The following is a 23,002-nucleotide window of genomic DNA, read 5'->3' on the forward strand; positions in this document are numbered from 1 at the left end:
CACATGTCAGTGTATCAGACTAGTTCTCACTATCAAGTAATCTACTCACTTGAAAAAGATGCAGAATGCAGTCTTCCTCGTTCTTCCTTACTCTCAGCCACATCCATTTCCTCCTTCTTATTTCTTTAAGGAATTTCCTTACATACACACGCCAAATAATAATAGTTTTCCTTCTAGAATGAAAGACATTATGCGTAGTTCTACGTCAAAAGGAGATGACAAAGAGAATAAAAGGAATACAAGTCATAGTGACGAGGGGGTTGCACTTTTATGTGAAAGCCAATTACCAAGGTACCCCCCTTATCTAGTGAGGAGAAAGACGTAGTTCTATGTTAAAAGGGGAGGACAAAGAGAATAAAGGAAATACAAGTCATAGTGCACTTTTATGTAAATGTCAATTACCAAGTTACCCTTCAAATTGACTTCTTTCCTTATAGTCTTCAAATGCTATTTCAGATATTATGAAATGCCATTTCAGTTATACATATTCATATGAGACGAAGAGGAAGGCGCGGAAATGAGGGAAGATGGGAGAATGCTGGGTTTGCAGTTAAAGACCTACCAATACCCTTCGGCAGGAATGAATGAATGCGTGTTTTCTTCAGATCCCATAAAAACATATAAATTAAGTTTTACTATACTGGTACTACACATGTCTAGGAACAAGATAACGGGGTGTAGAAGAAACAAGGACTAGTGGATTGGATGGAAGTGACTCATGGGAGTACAACTGACATTTGGAACCAAGCAATAAAACATAAAGGAACTATGAAAATTAAAAGGAAATCGTTAGAAAGTATCATTTGGCCCATGTTATATGTAACAAAAGAGAAGCACAAAGAGTGCTTATCTGCAGGACCTATTGGTCCTATTCAGTGGAAGTTCCAGCAGATGGGCCACATGGGCCACTAAAATTCTAAGAATTTTTTTAAATTTCGAAATAATGGAAACTGGACAAAACATTCTTTACTTCCAGTGGCATGCGAACTATGCATGTTATCTAATAATATAATGAATATTCATTTATACAGTATTTTTGTATTATGTAAAATTTAGACATTGTTTAAAAATAATAAAAAAAAAGCTTAGCATATAGGCTTTCACGACCAGTGTCTAGTTGAAATGGAGCTTCCGGGCTAAGATGCCGTGGTCTACTTGTGTAGATATTCCCAGATGTTTTGTATACTACTGCGGCAGATATCTTCAGTGATTAGGTATCCTAGGTCGAGGTCTTCTGCTAGGGGTACCTGTGGCAGCTGCAGTAGGAAACGAAACATCTGGGAATATCTACACCAGTAGACCACAGCATCTTAGCCCGGAAGCTCCATTTCAAATAAAAAAAGTTGTTAAGGATTCGCAGTAGTTTGAAAATATTTATAAAACAGCGAATATTAGGCTGCTTTCAATTTGTAGGTGAAGGTGCAAGCTACTTTAAGTTCGGATACACCCACAATATTTGCTCAAGAACCACCATTGCCCGCCTTTATGAGGCAATACTGAATATTAAAGACATCAGACTACAGCAAAGAGAGAAATTAGAAGAAACAAAGGATGAGGGAAAATTAGGAAAATCAAGACCAAAAATAATTGTAATATTAAAAAATTACACAAAAGAAATCTCGGCTGAAATTTCTGTAACTTATGGATACAAAAAGATAATGTGTTCAACAATCAACAATAAGATTATGCACAGCCTGTGTTCCATAATTTAATGGATACATCAAATTTGATGTGCAATAGGACAGTGACAACCGGAATTTCGAAAAAGGAGAAAGCAGAACAGAATGACAAAAATATGATATTTGCAATTACCAGTAATTGGCGATAGAAGTTACAAATAAAAGAACGCATTTGAAATACAAAAATTCATTAAAAATTATAAATATAAAATATTATGTTCAGTCGAAAATGAAAAACAGTTAGCAGCATACACAAATAAAGGAGAAACAAGAACCGTAGGCAGGCTTGGAAAAGTTCGTTAGTCAAGAGAATGTAAGCCTTTGCTGTGGAATATGGAAACCAGTACTCCAATCTTGAAGAAGAAGATGGAAGAAAAAACCATACAAAGCAAGATTGCAAGAAAGAAGAAAGGAAGAAAAACAAAAAAGGAACAAATGAAAAATAGATCAACATCGGCACAGAAATTTGCATGTTAATTGCACAGATGTAAACAATTTTCATGCTAACAAAATCTCTACTGGTACATCTGCAAAAGCTGCTGAAGAAGGGTTATGAGTAGGTTTGTCCCAAAAAATCGGAACATCCCAATTTCTTAACTTTGACAAGTGTTCAGCTCAGAATAAATAAAATCGAAGAAATCATTATTTTAAGGAAATTAATAAAAGATCAATTTTTAATAAGAGAAATGTATTTTCACGTTCTTCATGAAATAACAATATGTGTATAATATGATGCATTTTCTTTCTTTATTATATTCTCTATAGAGCATAACAAATATTTTATTTCATTATTAGTACCATGAAAAATATATCTTACACTGAATGTTATGATAATATAAAAAAAATATTTTGAATTCCACTAGTAGGTAGTACATCATAAAAATAAAAACAGCTTAAAAATCCTGAAGTATAAAACACTTGGACTCTTTTTATTATAAAAAAATACGCAAAAATGATTACTCATTTCTAAAATATCCCTTTCTACATGTATAATAAATTTAGACATCGCTCTATTTAACATTTATCTCCATTTCTTTGAAGTAATGCATGTCAACACTAACTATGGGCACCACTCATTTGCTTGTTTCAATTCAAAAAAGTACATCAAGTGTATATTCTCAGTAATGCATTATTCCAGCGTCTTTATTTGATGTCTTGATTTCCATAAATCATCTATTCCCGGACTAAATTACATGTGCAGACACTGCTCAGGATGTAATTGTAGTCTCCCATGTAATAATATAGAAACAATATACAGATACAATTACAAGAACAATTCCATACCCCAGGCTGAAGAAGCATAAATTTAATGTGCTTTTGTGGAACAAGAGAATAAACATTATAAAGTTGTGTGATATCAAATTTGTTCGTAACTGTTGCTTTAAGCTCATCTCATCGCCTAACTTCAGTAAAAGTACACTTTATTTCGTATACATTTTAAAATGCTGAACTACTTTATTAATACGGAACTCAGAATAATCTTACATTTACAATGAAACTATTGAAAAAGACAGGTACACATAATTTCTCACTTCGGAAAAAGTTTAATTTGAACATGATGTGATTACCATCTTACTTCCTTTGCAATGATCATTACAAATTTACTCTGTAATAATCCCCCCTTTAATAATTTTCTAACAATATACAGTTACACAATTGGAGAAAAAACTGACATAAAAAATTATATCCAAGTGCTCAACATTAGAGACCAAACATTCATAGTTTAACACGTAGGATTATCATCCAACTTGCCACAGTTCATTATAGATTCTTAGTGTAAACGGAGAGTTTTGTTTACAACAATAAATCCATTCGCTTACATTTTTGTATGTTAACAACAGCAAGAAGAGATGTAAGTTTAACAAAGTCAAGTTAATAAGTTATGTAAGTTACTAATAATGCAATGTAGATCTAATACCATTATTTTCTATATGTAGTAAAACTATTTTCATAAATAACTTTACTTTTGCTGGATAATTTCCATAAAAATATATGCATATTTAATTCATACATTAAGTGAATTATGTTAATCATTATTGTCGTCATCACCATCGCTGCCGCCATCATTATCATAATTGCTTTCGTCATCTTCATGTCACTATCATCATTACCATCCTAGAAATTACTGATAACTGTCATCATTGTATCGCCGTCATCATTAATATCGCAACCATTAACATTATTTACCACCACCATCGTCGTCATCACAACCACTATAGTCATAGTCATAGAAATTGTCATTATCGTCAAAGTCATCACTAACAGCATTAAACAACACCATCACTACCAAAGAATACCTAGTTTCTTCTAAGTATCTCCTATTTCATTTTTATCATTAAAAAGAACATCAGAATGAATATAGTATGCCTGAAAACGTGAAATTTATTATTATTATTATATCGATCATAATGTCTCTAAAAATTAAATTTAGTTATGCCTACAAAAGTCTTATTAGAGTTTGGAATTACTCGTTCATTTTAACTGATATAGAGTTTTAAATGTTTTTTTTTTTTCTTACAGAAAGTGGAAAAAAGAAAAAGAAATCAAAATAAACTATGTAGTATTCACAAATATGAAATTAGTAATCACAATGCTTGTAAAAGTATCATTTCCCATGTACCCAATGGTTCACTTTCTTTAGGCTTATATACAAAAACAAGAGCTATCAAATTAAGTCACAGAATACTTACTGTAATTTTAACACAACCCACAGATGGACAAATACCATATCACGTTTTCGTTTGTTTCTAACAGTTCATTTGCATTGCTTCTGTAAATTTTATCTTGACTAATAACAGCTAAAGATATTTTTATAACATATTATTAGCTATATAAAATTAGCACAAAGCGTAACTCTCTTTGCTGAATTCTGTATATACCGGTAACTTTGTTATTCCTTTGTGATCAGTTAAAATTGGCATAGGTTTGGAATGTGTCCAAATAAGTAACTGCTGCTTTGTAGAGGAATTCAAACTGTTCCTGTAAAACAAAACCAAATATGTTTTTATCATTACGAACACGGTCTAATCCTCAGACATGAAATCGTAACTAATCAAATTTAGTTAAATATTTCTTCATATTAGAGTGTTAAAAAAAGGGGTCTAATATTTTAAGAGATAATAAAACTCATCAAAACAATTAAAAAAAAAGGTTTAATAAACATTTGTCCTGACATTAATATCTTCCGAGATATTAGAATTAATTGTTCACAATGGATGCTCGATGTACCTTCCATTCATCCTAACACAATCTCCTGCTCAACATCTTAGGGAACCACGCAACCTTTCAAACACCCTTCGTTGGTCTCGGATGTGCTGACATGTGTTGAAGACATGCCCCTGTAGCGTTTGAACGTCTTCAATGAATGTTCATACACTAAGTTTAAGTGTCCCCATTACCAAAAGTCCAAGGAATTAAAATCTGGGGAACAAGCAGGGCATGGTACAGGATCTCCCCAGCCAATCCACTGAAGATTAAATACCCGTGATAGATGTTGTCTGACTATGTTATGGAAATGGGCTGGTGCTCCGTCATGCATAAACCACATTTATACTCTTACGGTATGACACTTCTTCCAGTAGGACGGGCAGTTAGTTTGCTAAGAAACGCCAATAATGAGAACCAGATAATCTACGGCGTAGAATGTGTGGTCCTATTAACCTGTCACCAACACACGAACTTTAAAGTACGTTTTTCGTAAGAATTATTAATTTTAGGACTCATGTTTATTGGACTTTATTTTTTCTTGTTTTTATGCATTTAATATTAGACCGTTTTTTTAATACCCTGTATGACACTGATGTTCATATTAGTCAATAAACTGATCAAGCTGTCGAACAACAGATTAGTCAACTGACAATTGTTCAATTAATAAACCATTAGTCAATATGTTAATAAATACAGAGTGGAAGTGAAATAGCTTTGCAGATTTCCAGAGCGGATAGCTCATGTTGTATGTAACAAAAAACTGTAATATCATAATGATGGAAAGTTCATAGTTTTTTCAGTAAAAAATGTTTTTTTCCAAAAGTTTAACAATCTCTTATTCGGTAACTATTGCTAATAGGATCGTGATTTTTGTCCTTATCGATAGGAAATCTAATAAAGAATAATTTATCTCTCTGGCATATTTCAGTAGCATGCACGGTTTTCGTGTAAATTTAATTTTAAAAACCTCTAAATCCAAGCCATTGCACAATGTGAGCAAGTGTAACGTCTTGGCAGAGAGCAGCTCACCTACCTAGACTCACCGAGTTTGTTGATCTTTTACAACTGTATCAGGAGTAATGTGTGTTTGCAACGATATTGTCGGACTGCTGAAACTTCAAACTTAATTTTCTAATTAACCGTGCATTTAATCACAAAACGTAATATTGATTTTCTATTCAATTACGTGTACTCTATCGTACTTTTCAATCTGCAAGGTTATTTCACCTTCACTCTAATATAAAAAATTCAATCAAACAGTTAATCAATGAACCAATCAATCAAATAGCCGTGAGCACTTATTACAGGCCTACATGTGTGCACATGTCTGAAAATCAATATGCTGAACAGAATTTTGTACTAGTTATTTTCAATTCTTGCAAGAACATGACAGGACGAATTAATATGCTTAATGATGTTCCTACTATACCTGATCAGGCACCAAAAATGAAATATAAAGTTCCAATATCCTTGTGATTTGTTGAGAATATTCATCGTTGCAAAGTTAGTAATTATTATTAGAAAATTACTTACTTACAAATGGCTTTTAAGGAACCCGAAGGTTCATTGCCACCCTCACATAAGCCTGCCATTGGTCCCTATCCTGTGCAAGATTAATCCACTCCCTATCATCATATCCCACCTCCCTCAAATCCATTTTAATATTATCCTCCCACTGTTTTTAGAAAATAGCTAAGAAATAATACATCAGGTCCTTATGGTTATCTCCCTCCCTTACTTCTATCCATCTTTCTCACTTCATCCTTGCGGTTTATTCTTTTATACTTCTTTCCAATTCCTCTGTCTTCTTTCTCATTCATTTCATTCTTTCACTCACTCACTCACTCACTCACTCATTCACTCTTTCTTGCCATTATTTCATTCCTTTCTCATTTCTTCTCGCTTTTTTCTTTTCCTTCGTCTCCCCTCCCTTTCACATTCTTTCTTTTTTATTAATTAAAGCTTAGTCTATTCGTTCTATTATAGTCATAGGGTAGGTTGATTGGTGGTTGGTTTGGTGCATAGGTAGTTGGGTGAATGAATGGGAGAAGGAGTGTCAGAAGGAGTTATATGTCTGAAGATGCCAGACTTAAGGCAAAAACGTTTACAACAAATGTATGCAATGTAAACTACATCATAAATTACATTAAATTGATAAGTCACATGACTGAATAACACTTTTAAGTAATAATATTAGAATTGACTTATCTGAAACTTCAAAATGAATTGTAAAGAATAAAGGACTTAGCTTTATACAAGGAATTATCTTGGCAGTCTAATATTAACTAAACAGTACCAATCTTCCACAATACTCACGTAAGATGACACAAACTGCTCTCGATTCTGACGTATTGTCCGGATAGCATGACAGACATCGCACTCTTGTTCCAGTTTAATTTTTTCCACAAGAAAGGCCAGTGACAGAAAGTATCCACAGGCTTTTGCACCATCACTGTAAAAATGTGTAACTTTGAAAACATCGGTAATGCTACTTTTACCTTCACTGCAACATTAGAAGCAAATATTAGAGCAGAGTCAGTATGTATATAGGAGGTCACGTGTCAGCGTATTCCGAATCTCACTGGACTGGTGGACAACAATGACGTCACGCTGCAGCGGAATAGGAACAAAACTGCCGGAAGGACTGATGGCTGTCATGGCGACTGTGTAAGTGGTTATCTGTGCTACGCTAGCAAAATTTTGCGAAATTTCCGTACTGCCATCTCGTTCAAAGAAAAGAGATCATAAACAACTTATTTCTTGAACCGGTAGTAATAACTGATCCGTTGACATGTTCACTCATAAGCCATTAACATATTGTTTTTACGTTGTGCTCATTACAAACAATACAGCAGAACTAAAGCAGAACACACTGCCATGACACAACAGTGCACGATGTCATTCGTCTGCTAATTCCCGCCCTATACAAGAACCAATCAGATTCACTGATGGCGGCTGATGGAGACTGCCACCACCTTTGCAAGCTGATGGCACCAGTGCGACACCAGTGGAGCATCAATGACGTCATTGGTGGAATTCGGAATACCGTGATGCCATCGGATTGCTCACCGGTGAGATTCGGAATACGCTCTGTATTATCGGGAGAAAGATAATTTCTGTAGGAACATGTGTGGTCCACCTATCCACCCTAAATACTACATTTCTTTTATAAATCTGTGCTTCATTGGCTGGTCATGATAATATCTTTGAAAAATATTGGAGTGCAAGAGGTCAAATGACTTTATTGTCAAACGCCTGGCATTAGAAAACAACAACAACAACAACAACAACAACAACATTTCTTTTATGCAAGAATTAGAAGCGAAGAAGGAATATTAACAATTTAAAGCTAAAGTATTAGAGTAGTATCTACAGAAAGCAGTTGAGGTAATGTTGCCAATGTTTAGAAAGTAGTAGTATAGTTTATGGAGGAAAATGCATTTCTGCATTTATCTATCTCCTCATCTAACCCACCCTAACCATGTCAGTGTCCGAATCCTGGGTCCTATTCCACAAAAGTATGGTCTAATATCTTTGAAAAATATTGGTGTGCAAGAGGTCAAATGACTTTATTGTCAAACACCTGGCATTAGAAAATAACAACAACAACTTTAAGTAAGCTTTGGATACGCTGCCTCACGGGAGATAATTATGTGAAATTTGACAATGTATCAATAGGGTCCATTCTGCCCCAGAGGTGGGACAGAACGGACCACTTTCATATTATTTTATTTTTTGTTATTGGTTGCCCCTATACATTTCTATGTGTAACCTTTGTGCTTCATAGTGAAGAGGACATATTAAAGAACATGTACACAAAATTTCTGCTTTTTATTTATAACATATAACATTTTATATCCATTTTCATGTTAAAGGTTTTGTTCCGCCCCTGGTTCCCCTACATTTCATTGGTTGGTTAATAGTAGTCAATGTCATAGCATAGCAAATATGCATGAAATATCAAAGTTTTTTAGTGTGTAGATAAATTCAATCTGTGATAACACTATAATGACATATAATTTCAATACAGATCCTTATTGTGTGTTTTCTTTAGATTTTCGCTAAATGTACCGAACAATGTCTTTCCTTGCCTCTAGCTCTTTTAAAATAAATAATTTCGTCTTTGTGTTAAAAACACCATTTTCACGAATTTTCCTTTTTGCGAAACAATAAGGCCGGGGACACGCTGCGGCAGTAACGCGGCATTACATGTAATGCGCAGAGGAAATTGTGCACTCTCGAACAAGCGGTGCGCACGATACGAACCATCTGACCAGCGCGCAAGCCTCGAACACCTTTCTAGTTCCATTCTATCTAGCACAATGCACGACCATGGAAAGCGAGGAAGCTTTGTTAACTGCTATTGGCGCTTTGGTAGTAATAGGATACATTTTCAACAGAAAGAAACGTAGACCTACAGACTGCACAAGAAGCGGCTAGGGAGTAATTTGTTAAATGCAATAAACTTTCAATAAGCGGCCAGTATAAAAACCTTAGGACTACTCGGCTGATTTCCACCAATTCTGGAGAATTATTGATAAAAATTGGGGCAAACTAAAAAATAGCCACCAACGTGCGAGAACCAATCTGAAGTCAAGATAGGATAGTAGGCCTATTTATTGTACTAAACTCAATTCATTCTTTGAAGAATGTTATTGTGTAATTAACAAAGTATGTAAAACAGTATTTTTGGTTGATCGTCTGTATATGTCAATATTCCAGGTTCGCACTGACTTTATGATTCTTGGTGACAGGGGATTCGTTTACAAGCCTTCAATACCTTTTGCGAATTTCAAAACAGATTATTATCGGAGAAATAATTCCAGAAGTTCGCCCAGCAATTGTCAGCACATTAAAGAAAAATATCAAGATGAGTTAAATCATAGTACCAACATAATGTGCTTCTTTAATGGGGATATTTTAATTGCAATACAAACAATGAAACATTGAGAGAATTACAGTTAAAAAATTCGAAATATCACACCAAGAAAAATCAATAATATTTCGAAGTAGCATTGTAATAAAGAAACACATACAATGAAACTACAAACATTTCCTTTTTCGAGTAATCAAAATTTGATTGCCAAATAAAAAGAAATTATGGTTTATTTAACGACGCTCGCAAACTGCAGAGGTTATATCCGCATTGCCGGTGTGCCGGAATTCTGTCCTGCAGGAGTTCTTTTACGTGCCAGTAAATCTACTGACATGAGACTGTCGCATTTAAACACACTTAAATGTCATCGACCTGGGCCGGGATCGAACCCACAACCTTGAGCATAGAAGGTCAGCGCTATACCAACTATGCTACTCAGGCCGACTTTTCCAAATTATGTTTTTAATTTAAGTGTAGTCAAAACGAGTATTTTAAATCAGCCAAAGAAAATGATTTTAAAATAAAACATAGGAATGCAAAATATATACAACAAATACTACAAAAATTGTTATTCAATTTATTAAAAATAATAAGAAAAAAAAAACAGAAACCATTAAACGTGCTGGTTTTGACTATCGGAGCAGCCTATGTGATTAACATTCTGGGGATGGAGTTTTGACTGGAGGACGTTGGGGAGAGCCAAGAGAGTTTGATTCAAATCCGAAAGTGACAGGGTGTAGTGTAGTAAGAATGGAATTGGAGCTTTTGTCATTAAAAGTCGGCTTGAGAAGACTTGAGTCGGAGGACGTTGCGGTGGTTCAGGAACTGAAGCATAATAAGTTGAGGGAGTAATTGATTGAGTAGGTTGTCTAGGGTAACCCATTTGGGAATAAGACATCAAATAAAGGTGCAGATGAATGAAAACGTTCCTGTCCATAGTAAGTTGGTATTTCAAAGAAGTTTCGTTTTGCTTTCACCTGAATGTCATAAATAGCTTGCTGAATTCCTTTCCTAGTAGTCGCATGATATGCTATTATTTTCGATAAAAGAAAGTACAAAATGATTTGCGTTCACACTGTTCAACTGTGATCTCTAACCTCCCAGAAACCATCGGCGTGGTTCAGGCGGTAGCGCGTTTGCCTGCTGATCCGGAATTGCGCTCAAGCATGGGTACATCAATACTTGCACCAGCTCTCGACTCTATTGGTACCGATACGCACGCACAGAAAAATACGACGGTTATCTTGAAGTGGAAGATCACGTTTAAATATTGACAAATAAATGATAAATATTTAAATTACCATTATTCTTGATAGAATAAGTCAGACAAATATTATATGAATGATGATAAACCGTTCCTTGCATCCTGAAATACAAATTTATTACCAAGAAGGTGGACATAACCTAATTCAAGGTATAACTTCATGTGGCAAACATCAGTTCCTCTGCCATACAATTTTATGACGTCACTAATAACATTTTACTAATATTATACAACTGTTGTACACTGTTTTATGTAACAAAATTACAACTCCATACTATAGGCTACAAGAACTTGCCATATTACCATATTTACCCACGTAAAAGATATGCAGAAAAAAGAAAGAGACGAAACACAAAGTAAGGCAGACATGAAGAAAGATGGAAATAAATATAAAAAAGAAAGAAATACAGAAAATGAGGCATTCAAACAAGAGTGCCGTGACTTATGTTCTCAAAGGGGTGTTTCAAACAAACCAGGCTACAAGGATGAGAATCAGTGTGTAGAAGCTTTATTGATATATAATATGTTACTTACAGGCATGTGACGACTATAGGTCCTTTGCCATTGTAGAGTCTTTCTGTTTCCTGCCATAACTCCAAGACAACAGACGTAGAAGGTGGAAGCGTTTCATCACTCTTCCATCCCTTCAACTGCAAGATTTGTACTGTCTTGTCCTCTGTTGTACTCTGTAAATAATTATTTTTACTTAATATTATTTTGTTGACTGTACCATACCCCGTCATCGTCGGCATCATCATGAGCATCATTGTTCTTATAATCGTCATCATCATTTCACAACAACGATTATTTCATTACTATGCAGAAAAAAATACAATATGGGTTCACTTATAATACTGAATTATAATCTGAAAATGATCCAAAATGTTGTTAATCAAAACTGATTTCTGACTTGCTACTCAGTATTACGTGCAGCTTATTTAGAAGAGATAATTACATTCTTATTCAATACCGGTATTAAATGCTTAATGATTCAGTTCTAGTGGCTCATACTTTTCCACAAATTGACAATGTAATCTTGACGAGCATTCTAAGATGAGAGTTCACAGCATATGAGTAAAGATAGGTACTTGTGAATTACAGTAAGGGCAGTTAAATCAGTAATCAGTACAATCTTAAAGATATTTGAAGACAAGACTGCTGTATAAGCTGCTGTTGCAGATTTAAGCAAAGCTTTTAATACGATTTCTTGTATTGTAATAATACCGTAATGAAAAAGTGCTCTTTTATGTAATGGAAAATTGCTAATTGAAATTTCATTGACAATTCCAAACTGTAGACAATTTCTTATTTACATAATAGGAAATAGATGAGAATGAAACATCAAATCTACAAATTGGTAAATCTGCGGTTCCTCAGGCAGGATTCAATTTTAGGGCCACTTCTGTTTATCATTGATTCATTATTATGAATGATTTGCCATACATGTTAAATGCAAGTCAGTGTTACATGCTGACGACACAATCTTTCTTACAGTAGATAAGAATATTGATAAGGTAAAGAACAAAGAAAATATTATACTGAAGAAAAATAAACTTTGGTCTATCATAAATTAACTAAAAATATGGTACTGGTAGGCCTACCAGCAAATGAAGAAAATTCTAAACAATGTACTTCATATTAGGTAACAATGACGATACTCCTAAAAAGCAAAATTGTTCGGAATTCACAATGATAAAAATACTAACTTCGGAAGTTTACATTAATATTAAATTGTAAAAAAATTATATATCCAAACATGTACGCCAGAAGCAAATGATATGAAAATGCAGGTGCAAAATTATCATACTAAAATAAACAATATAATATTACATACAATATTAAGGATAAAAGAAACTTATCCTAAACATTACTTACCGGTACAGTATACAATCAGAAGTCAATATTCTAAAAAAATATAGTATATCCTCTAAATAAAGCTTCCTACACATTTTTATTCCAAACAATATTTTACACTTTCTGTTCACATAAGACAAGAGTTAATTTACGATAAATATTCATATAAAACAATAAAAAGAACTAAAAATCTCTGAAGTTTGATTTTACCATTCAAAACAATCTTGTACAGAATAGGATATATTTTTGAGAAGCCAGGTTTTCACTTTTACATTTAAATTGTTTAGTGAGACTTTCTGTGTTTCTTTTGGTATCTGATAACATGTTAAACAGCTTGCAACTCAAGATGTAAATACTACTTCTAACTTTAGACAGTTTGCAATAGGGTATGTTTAGTTTTTCTTTATTGTAAGTATTATGTTCATGTTTATCATTCCTACTGGTGAAGATATAAAGATTTTTCTTTATATATTGGAGTTCAAAGACGTATTCAATAATTTCAATGTGCTTGGTACTTTTGTGATAATTTTTATGCTTTTTCCTGAATTAATAAGACCTCATTCAGTTTGTTATTGCTTCCCCACACCAAGACTTCATATTTCAATATGTTATGATAAAAAAAAAAGCACTTCTAAGGTAATGTTCAAGCATATTGTCTCTAATTACTCTTAACAGGTACCTACAGGACTCTGGAGTGTCTGCGAGAGATATATACTCGATACAAATCAGATCTCCATCTACTTTATATTAGTCTCAAGTGTTATAAAAAAGAGAGTGTACTATTCACGTATTATGGTTATAAATGCAGTACATAATTATCTTAAAGCTTTAAAGGACCAAAAGAAAATATTAACGATCTTTCGTGCAAATAAAACATAGCCCTAAAAGTTAATTTAAGAAGTGATGCATTTGTACGAACTTCGAACATTTTAAGTTACTCTTAAAACATTTTTATGATTTTGGTGAAACAAAATGAGAATTGTCATTTCTCAAATTTATGCACTTTTAAAACACCTATGTTGTTTTTTATTCAATAAAACTAATCAGGTCCAAAAGTTCAAGTGTAAAAATTACATACCAATAATTATTACTGTTAAAGATGCCACAGTCACACAGTTTATCATTTAAAATAGTAAGTATACCCACAAATAAACAGATCATTGCACAAATAGTCAGAAAATGTTTAAAGATTTAGGAAATCGGTTTTCATTACAACACTCCTCTACAGATTTATGCAGAAGGTAATTGCAGTAAAATAAAAAAGCCTCACAAACAGATAAGAAGAATATAAACTTGCATTAGAAGATATGACTAGTCCTACTGCATATTAAAATCTTTAGCATGTTATGACGTATGATATCATAATTTTATTGTGCCTTGTTTCTATACTTTCTTGGGCATTAGTCACCATATTAGGTTTTAAAAAAGAAGAACCGGAACTTGGTAATATTTGGAAGTAAATAATGTAACTTAAATAACATAAAACTCAAAAAATCTTCAATGAGTACCGGTACTCAAATGACTTGAATGACATATTGGCTCTTCCAGTATTAATGTATGGCAGCGAATTCTGGACACTAAATGCCAACAATAAATAAAAAATTAGATCATCTGAAATGAGATTTACGAAAAAAAAAAAAAACAAAAAAAAAAAAAACAAAAAAACTACACAATATACTGTCAGATTATAAGAGAAATGAAGAAATTCTAAAATAATTTAAAAGTCATTCCAGTTTTAGATAAAATTCGAAATACAAAAATAATTAGTTTGACATAGATGCCACAGGAATATCTTCCTAGAATAATGAAATATTATCAACCTAGAGGAATAAGATACTAAAAGACCTCTAAAATGGCTATAGTGTGGTGGTGGGGGTGGTGGTGGTGGTGTTGGTGGTTTTTAAAATGTGTGAGGAGGAATCAATTACTTAAGTGGTACTTACTGAAGCATCACGATCCAAAATTGTTATTCTGTAGATGATCTTATACATGGAATCATCCTCTTGCCTACATCTGAGTGCAAGGTATGGCATAGGGTTCATATTTGGTTCACCTTTAGTAGGCCAGAACTTGCATACATTCTGAAAATTTGAAAGTTCATAATATTACAAATTAATTTATTAACAAACTTATTAGCCTACCTATGATTGAGGTTCTGGCTGATATGTATCATACAGGTAATGATCAGGCAGTAATCTCACTTGACAGTATGTGTCAGAGGAAGAACAGTTGTTGCATACATCACAAGTCTGATTAGTGAACTACGAGGCGCATTCAGAAAGTAAGTTTCCCGATTTTTTCTCCTTGAAAGTAAACGTAATTAGCCGTGTCAATTGTGCATGCGTAACAGATCTATGACGTATCAATCATATGTCAGCCGGACAGGTCCCGCCTGGTGCCAGTAGCGTGGCAGCAGTGGTCCGAAATGGAAGCTCTTATTCCTTCTCCCGCCGCCTGCGAGGTTCGGTCGGTGATAAAGTTCTTTAATGCACAAAGCATTGCGCCAATTGAAATTCATCGGCAGCTCTGTCAGGTCTATGGGCCGAACATCATGAGTAAGCAGATGGTGCGTCGCTGGTGTAGACAGTTTTCTGAAGGTCGTCAAAGTGTCCATGATGAAGAGTGCAGTGGGCGACCGTCCCTCATCAATGATGATCATGTTGAGCTGGTGCGGCAGTGCATCATGGAGAACCGTCGCTTCACGATTATGGAGCTGAGCAGCCATTTTCCGAAGATATCGCGATCTTTGTTGCATGAGATTGTCACTAAGCACCTGCTGTTCAAAAAAGTGTGTGCCAGGTGGGTGCCGAAAAACCTGACACCCGAACACAAAATACAATGTTTAGGAGCAGCACTGACATTTCTGCAACGGTATCACGATGACGGCGACGAGTTCCTCGACAGGATCGTCATGGGTGGTGAGACTTGGATTTCACACTTCACCCCGTAAAACCAAGCAGCAGTCAATGCATTGGCAGCATAGTGGATCTCGGGTCAGGACGAAATTCAAACAGACGCTGTCAGTACGGAAAGTGATGTGCACAGTGTTCTGGGACAGGAAGGGCATTCTGCTCATTGACTTCCTTCCAAGAGGTGAAACAGTGAACACTGACCGTTACTGTGAAACACTGCGATTGCGACGTGCCATTCAAAACAAGAGGCATAGAATGCTTACTGCAGGTATTGTGCTCCTCCATGACAATGCTCGTCCACATACGGCTCGGCGCACAGCAGCTGTTTTGACGGAATTTGGCTGGGAGTTGTTTGATCAACCACCCTACAGTCCTGATCTTGCTCCCAGCGATTTTCACGTTTTCTTACACCTCAAGAAATTCTTGTCCTCCGGTGAGCGTTTTGGCAACGACGAAAAGCTGAAGACGTCTGTCACACGCTGGTTCCATTCACAGGCGGCAGAGTTCTATGACAGAGGGATACAAAAGTTGATCCCACGATACGACAAGTGTCTCAATTCTGATGGTGGCTATGTTGAAAAATAGCTGAAACATTGCTGTACCTGTTGCCAATAAATGTTTTCCTGAAAGTGTGTGTTCTTTTTTTTTTTTTAAGGGAAACTTACTTTCTGGATGCGCCTCGTATGTTACTAATCAGCGATGTATGCAACAAATTTACAAAACTTATAATACAGAAATTAATAGCACATTTATTCATTTACAAGAGAATCAAATACGGTAATATTCAGTACGTATGCAATAGGACTTGACTCGAAACAACTTAAGCATAAATTCTTTAGAATATAATTAATATTTCATCACTACTCAAAACCTACTTTTAAATAATTATTATTCAAAATCTTTATGAGTAGTCACTGTATCCTTTCTTCCACTCAATTCCATATAGTTAAATTTTACCGAAGAATGTACAATGCCTTAACAATACGAAGAGTTGATTATGCTTTCACTTCATTGCTAAAATTATTCACATACTCTTACTCTAAGAATACATTATCTCACGAAATTCAATTTATGTGACGTAAATTGAAACATTATTTTTAATTAAAACAATCTGAATATCAAATACTGTAATGTAGGCCTACTTATAAATTTACTAATGTCAAAATGAAGATATGATGCAAGAAGAATGTGATGAATTGGGCCCGTGCCAAGAACTCCAGAAGAAAGAAAAGTGAAGAGATTGTTCACAAAAACTCCTATAAGGAAAACACTACCTAAGCTTAGATATTTGGACAATCTGAAGGAGGACCTAAATATTTTAGAAATTTATGATAACTGGAAAACTGTCAGGACAGAGTGCAGTGATATTATACTGTAAATTCAACAACTGAGAACTTTCATAGCTTATAAAATAATAATAATAATAATAATAATAATAATAATAATAATGATGATGATGATGATAACACTAACAATAATAAAATGAAGTTTTAGTTTAAACAAACTTCCCCTAAAATAGGAGTTGCCCTGAAGGACAAAGTATACCAAATATACAAGTATTAATAAATGCGTACAATTTTTGTGAGAAATGTAATTATTATTGTTGTGCTATTAATTTACTTTATATATGTGATTTCTCAGAAGATAGATTGAATATTTTAGAGCTGTCAAAGAAACAGTCTTGGCCAAAGAGCATTCAAGATTGAACTCTTCCCAGAAATTAATAAATTCATAATTAATTAATTAATTTTTTATAATAATACACTTTGTCCACTAACCTTTATTTCCAGGTCTACTTCATTCAACACAACAACAAGAGAGACATTCTTCTCAACAATAAGTCTCCAGAAATCAGCAACAGTTGATGGTAGGGGAAATTGTGTAGCTATAAACTGGTCTTTAATCCTGAATCCATCTACTAATACTGCATTTATATAGTCGGAGTTCATGTCATCATAAGGATACCTGGAGATGAATGTCCTGCCGCTTGCTCCTAACAAAAAGCAATAATTATTAGACCACTTTGTTGCCCACACTAGACGAAGATCATGATTGTCGGAAGAAAAATAAAGAAGGTAAACTTGCGAATACTAAACGAGGCAGTAGAGTAAGTGAACAGCTTTAAATACTTAGGGTATACATATCATAAGCAGTAACACGAGCTGCTGCAAGGAAGTCAAAAGGACAATGGCAAAGGAAGCTTTTAATAGAAAAAGAAGCATCTTCTGCGGATATCTGGAAAAAGAATTAAGGAAGAGACTAATGAAGTTCTTTGTGCGGAGTGTGGCATTGTATGGGGCAGAAACATGGGCATTACGACGAAGTGAAGAGAAGTGACTAGAAGCATTTGAAATGTGGATATGGAGAAGAATAGAACATGTGAAATGGTCAGACAGAATAAGAAATGAAGCTGTGCTGGAAAGAGTGAGTGAAGAAAGAACGATGCTGAAACTGATCAGAAAGAGAAAAAGGAATTGGTTGGGTCGCTGACTGAGAACAAACTACCTACTGAAGGATGCACTGGAAGGAATGGTGAACGGGAGAAGAGTTTGGGGCAGAAGAAGATATCAGATGATAGACAATATTAAGATGTGAGGATCATATGCAGAAACAAAGAGGAAGGCAGAAAATAGGAAAGATTGGAGAATGCTGAGTTTGCAGTGAAAGATCAGCCCTGGGGCAGAACGTGTGTGTGTGAGTATGCGTGCGTGCGTGTGTGTGTGTATGTATGTATGTATGTATGTATGTATGTATGTATGTATGTATGTATGTATGTATGTATGTATGTATGCATGCATGCATGCATGCATGCATGCATGTATATATGCAGGGTGTTTCCGAGGTGGTGTTACAAACTTTCAGGGATGATGGTGAAGGGCACATGTATCAATTTGATATAAGGAACCATGGTCCGGAAATGACTGAGTCGAAAGTTATAAGCAAAAATAGTTGTGTGGAAATGGAATTGTAATTTGGCACCACGTGCCCTCCTTCCCTTAACCTTTGGAACAGTCGTAGAAAGATGGTATGGGCCGGATGTCTCCTATGTGGGTACTTGTGAGCTTGTCTACTGTTCCCATTGGCTCATCCGTATTCGAAAATCAGGTCTGCTTATTCCGCTCTCGTGTACTCCTCCATTTCACTAGGACTGATTGACTGGTCACTGCAACTTGTACACATACATCGCTGTCTACAGACGTGCATATCAGGACCGACCATGTCCGTTACACATTACGCTATCTGCATTGCTTTAGTGTAGTTTCCTGTCCACACCCCTCAGACAGCCCACTGAATTGAATACTGTAAGTAGACAACGTAAACAACGTCAGATGAATACAGTACGTGTAAGATGTACAGATAAATACACATAAATAAGGCGTACAGAGGAATAAAATTATTTCATTTCCACACAACTATTTTTGCTTGTAACTTTCGACTCGGTCATTTCCGGACCAGGGTTCCTTATCTCAAATATTGATACATGTGCCCTTCGCCATCATCCCTGAAAGTTTGTAACACCACCTCGGAAACACCCTGTATAAGTGGCGTGTGGTGGTATTTTATACAGGGTAAGCAGTAAGCAACGCGAAATTAAAACATTACAGTACAAATAAATAAGGGTACAGTAATAAATGCAAATTTTTTTTGTAGCACAAAATTGAATGTAGCTAATCCTTAATGAATAATACATTAAATAATGATAATTATAATGATGATAATAATAATAATAATAATAATAATAATAATAATAATAATAATAATAATAATAACAACAACAACAACAATAAAATCAGTGAAACTTCTTTCTATGAATGCACTTGTAGCAGAAAGTGACAGAATAAGTTCACAGAGTTTCATTAGTGTCTCCTAATGCTGCATCCAGATGGTTTGATTTGATGAAAACTAATAGTTCATTAACATTTTCCTTTTACGCAGGTCTTCGGAAACATATATGACAGTTAATTTGGATTAAAGATCAGGAAAGTCAAACATGGTGGGGTAACTATCTTTAGGGAATCAAAACTGATCTCAGGAAACATCCTTTTATTCTGATCTGAATTAATGGGATTAATGAGTTCCAAGAAGCGTAGGGAATCGAGATTACCGAACCTGTTGTTGAGCTGTTGCAAATTAAAATTGTATGAACAATTTAACAAAATAGGTACTGTACTTATGGAATGTCTTAATATCAAGTACTTTATTCAATCTTTCTATTTTTCTGTCTGGCTCATTTACATTCCCTCTTAGTTCTATCACGGCCATATTTCTTCAGAGTTCTCACGTCTTGCTTCTAGTTTTATCTTCAGCTCTTTGACTTTATTTACACAATAACCAATATAACGAGACTTTGTTTGCGATACAGAGAACCAGACGTCAGTAAGAGGAAAAATACTTTCAAATACGTCAACACAAAATAGATGTTAAAGTCCTTCAATTAAACTATAAATTCACGGGCAGAAATCAATGCCTTGTGATCTCACTTTTCATCAGGATCAGTCATTTTCTGAAATAATGAGATTAACTGGTCGCGATGTTCCAAAACTATTTCCACTAATTGTGAATTGAAGTTTCTGCGTGTGACGGACACTTTGGACAGTCTCTTCCTGACTTCCTCACATAGTGCATGATTTCTCTTAGCTGATTATGAAAAAAAAAAAAAAAAAGTTGCCAGTCCATTTAGAGTTAAGAAGAATACTCTGCAGCCTTTGATATTAGAAGCCGACTGTGACAATACTAAGTTCATATTATAGATATAGGCTATATTAATTTGTCCTACAGAATTTATCTGTAATATTGACACTTAATATTTTAGGAGAAAAATTCGCTCTGGCGCCGGGGATCGAACCCGGGTTCTTGGTTCTACGTACCAAGTGCTCTGACTACTGAGCTACACCGAATTCAATCCACAGCACCGAAGGGAAACATTGAAGGAGGAGAATTCGATCCGGTGCTGTGGATTGAATTCGGATAGCTCAGTGGTCAGAGCGCTTGGTACGTAGAACCAAGGACCTGGGTTTGATCCCCGGTGCTGGAGCGAATTTTTCTCCTAAGATATTAAATATTAAGCTCAGTTTAAAGACATTATAAAGTATAACATTCGACATAGTTTCCTGTATTTGAAGAATCTCTGCCCTCATTGTGAGCTCTGAAACCTTGTTCTTGCTTTCCCAAAAACAAACAACGTCGATCAAATGTTTCATAATGTCTCTGTTTCTGCTAACAAGTTCATTATGATTTGGTCACTTACTTTTTTTGGTTATCAGTCATGTGATCTATCCCAGACGTACTAAAAGTTTTTTTTTTTTCAATATTATTGCATGCAGGCGATTCTGAGAAAGACTGTGCTTTTTTTATAGTCTTGCGCACAATATTCACATTATAACCCCCATGATTCCAAAGAATTTTATCGTTTGAAAAAGAAGGTAGGGTCAGCAGTATAATTTTTGAACTGAAGAACAACCAGTCATTGTTGTCACATAAATTAGAATTAAAATGTCTTACGCAAGTTTTAACTTTGGTGCAAATATTTAATTGAGGAGTTGGACAATCTTTCTGCAAAATTAATTGTTTGTTTTCAAATTGTTGTGTATATCAATTCTCGATGCCCGTGCGTCCTACTTTAAACGGTTCAAACCTACCCGCGCAAATGAGAGTCGCTGCTTTCTCTCTCTCAGAAAGCAGGTTGGCTCGCTTTTTTTTTTTCCTCTTGTGAGGGAGAAAGCAAAGATCGCGCGGCGACGAGTCACGTTGGCAATAGAAATACCCCCAGGCACTGTGACGTCAATGGCGTCCTCAACCACCATTGTTCCGAGGGGTATAAATATAACGCATCTCCGCGACTTCAGTCACTCGTTCGTCAGATGGCAAAGAGGTAGCTCTAGCGCGACCTCCGTCACTGACAGCAGTCTCCCAACCAGGCCTACGCTATGGTTGTCTTTTGTTCGGACGTGTCTGCACACGCCCACCACTCCGGGAACAGGGAGCCAAGCTGCGCCCCTGTCTCCTGTATTCTTTCCTACACTAGCCTCACTTCTTACGTATTCTAAACTTATTTTATTCTAGTCTCGCTACAAGCCTCATCACCACCTCCAACCGGCACACTTCTCTCCCCTGATCACCCTTATCTCTCACCATTCTGACTTCGACTCCCAGCTCTTATCCCGGCTTGTTCGATTAAACACAACCATCTCCTCAGCCCCCCTCTAGAGTCGGTAAGTCGCGAGTGCGCTCTGTTGATCCGTCGATGATAGAGGTCACCCTTCCCCGCTCCTGAAGTCGGTAAGTCGCACAGTACGCTGTGTTGATCCTCCGATGCCAGGAGCTTGTTCTCGAAGTCGGTAAGTCGCACAGCACGCTGTGTTGATCCTTCGAACTAGAGAACTAACCTTCTACCTCATTCCATCTCTCTCGTTATCCTACCCCCACAACACACCTGAGAGCAAGCCGATTTTCCCCAGGCACTCCCGTTACCCCTACCTCCCTTTCATTCAAGTCATACTTTACTATCACCCCTCATAACTCTCCTCGCATCGAAGCCTCAGGACGAATTTCTAAACTATCAATTTCTATCACGACTCTCCCGTTACCCCTATCACAGAACTAGGAGGAAACTATAGTTATACTTTCACTGTTATTTCTGTAATAAACAATGTTACTTTAAAAACAGTCTTTCCTTTAAACTTCACCACAGTTTCGTATCCCCCCACCCACAAACCACAACCCTCTTGTCACGTCACTCCCGTTTCCTCTCCCCACCTCGACAACACGTCGGAGAGTGAAACGACGAGGAGTCCGGCGTACGACAAAATGACCGAGAAGAAAAATTACACTGAGGAAGACCACATATTACAGTCACATTTAGCTGAAGGTCCGGTATCCATCTCCATTTCCAACAAAAGTGCTGCCACTACAATAATCAATTTATGCAATTGCATATCTCAGTTCCCTAATAATGCACAATATTTCACTGTAACACTAGTTCAGTTTATCGCTAAGATAAAAAAAACTGTTACAAACACTTACGAAACACAACATATAATGTTAACCATAAACATTAAAAAAAAAAAAAAACATTCTTCATTTCGGATTGGGAGTAGATTCAACCTCACTAAACCGAACAGGGCCTTCTTTGCACTCGAAAGAAAAACAGTTCAAAGTATTGCTTCCTGCTTCCAACCAAGGAAACAGCATGGGAGTTTAGAAGGGGGGG

General features: G+C 35.6%; 1 protein-coding gene across 4 annotated transcripts in view; it reads right to left on the bottom strand.

Annotated features, from left to right (window-relative positions):
• Positions 1-2,338: 2,338 nt before the first annotated feature.
• Positions 2,339-23,002, bottom strand: part of LOC138715218 (receptor-type tyrosine-protein phosphatase S-like) — a 476,906-nt gene continuing 456,242 nt past the window's right edge. For all 4 annotated transcript variants that reach the window (XM_069847896.1, XM_069847898.1, XM_069847899.1 and 1 more), the window contains 5 exons: positions 17,571-17,785; positions 14,824-14,961; positions 11,561-11,712; positions 7,203-7,338; positions 2,339-4,658 (listed from right to left, as the gene is read on the bottom strand). In XM_069847896.1, the coding sequence (XP_069703997.1) occupies positions 4,584-4,658; positions 7,203-7,338; positions 11,561-11,712; positions 14,824-14,961; positions 17,571-17,785 (716 nt within the window). In that variant the 3' untranslated portion in view covers positions 2,339-4,583. The remainder of the gene's footprint in view (positions 4,659-7,202; positions 7,339-11,560; positions 11,713-14,823; positions 14,962-17,570; positions 17,786-23,002) is intronic.

This window comes from Periplaneta americana, chromosome 15 (genome assembly GCF_040183065.1).
Source record: "Periplaneta americana isolate PAMFEO1 chromosome 15, P.americana_PAMFEO1_priV1, whole genome shotgun sequence".
NCBI lineage: Eukaryota > Metazoa > Arthropoda > Insecta > Blattodea > Blattidae > Periplaneta > Periplaneta americana.